General features: G+C 67.6%; 1 protein-coding gene across 1 annotated transcript in view; it reads left to right on the top strand.

The window, feature by feature from the left end:
* The window catches only part of SLC12A5 (solute carrier family 12 (potassium/chloride transporter), member 5), a 13,964-nt gene that overhangs the window by 7,315 nt on the left and 5,979 nt on the right, over window positions 1-670 (top strand). The window contains 1 exon segment of the mRNA XM_009893513.1: window positions 403-577. Within this exon segment, the coding sequence (XP_009891815.1) occupies window positions 403-577 (175 nt within the window).

Raw genomic sequence — 670 nt, 5'->3', positions numbered from 1 at the left:
CCTGCGTTATCTGGGGCAGCCCAGCACGCTGCACGCGGCAGGTGACACTTCTGGGTCGCCAGCACCAACACAGACGGGATCCAACCGCACGCAGCCTTAATCAGCCTCCTCCCGATGGGGACCCCCCATCCCACACCTCCCCCTTTTTCCTCCCCACGGCCATGGGTGGGAGCTGAGGACAGACCCCAGCTACCTGAGACCCCGCTCCCTTGCTTGTCCCCCGCGGCGTGTGGGGGCCGTCAGCAGCCAGGGCAGGGCCCGTCTCCAGTCCTGTCCCCCCCGAGGGATGTCCCTTGGTGGCCGACCTGCCTGGGGGGAGGATCTGTCTTGTGTCGCCGCGATGCTGGCGCTCTCGGGGCTCAGCCATGGGGCGAAACCACAGGTGATGCCGGTGCCCCACAGGTTTGGTGAAGCTGTCAACGGGAACCTGGTGGTTGGCACCCTGGCGTGGCCGTCCCCGTGGGTCATTGTCATCGGCTCCTTCTTCTCCACGTGTGGGGCTGGGCTGCAGAGCCTCACCGGAGCTCCCCGCCTCCTGCAAGCCATCTCCAGGGATGGGATCGTGCCCTTCCTCAGGGTAGGCGTCCCCCCAGCCTGGCACTGCCGGCGCTGAGCGCCCACTGTGGCCGTGGCTTCCATCAACATGGGAGACCGGCGGGTACCCGCGCTA

The sequence above is a fragment of the Charadrius vociferus genome, unplaced genomic scaffold, assembly GCF_000708025.1.
Source record: "Charadrius vociferus isolate BGI_N301 unplaced genomic scaffold, ASM70802v2 scaffold259, whole genome shotgun sequence".
Taxonomy (NCBI): Eukaryota; Metazoa; Chordata; class Aves; order Charadriiformes; family Charadriidae; genus Charadrius; species Charadrius vociferus.
The sequence above is the reverse complement of the archived record's forward strand: the minus strand, read 5'-3'. Positions and strand labels throughout refer to the sequence as shown.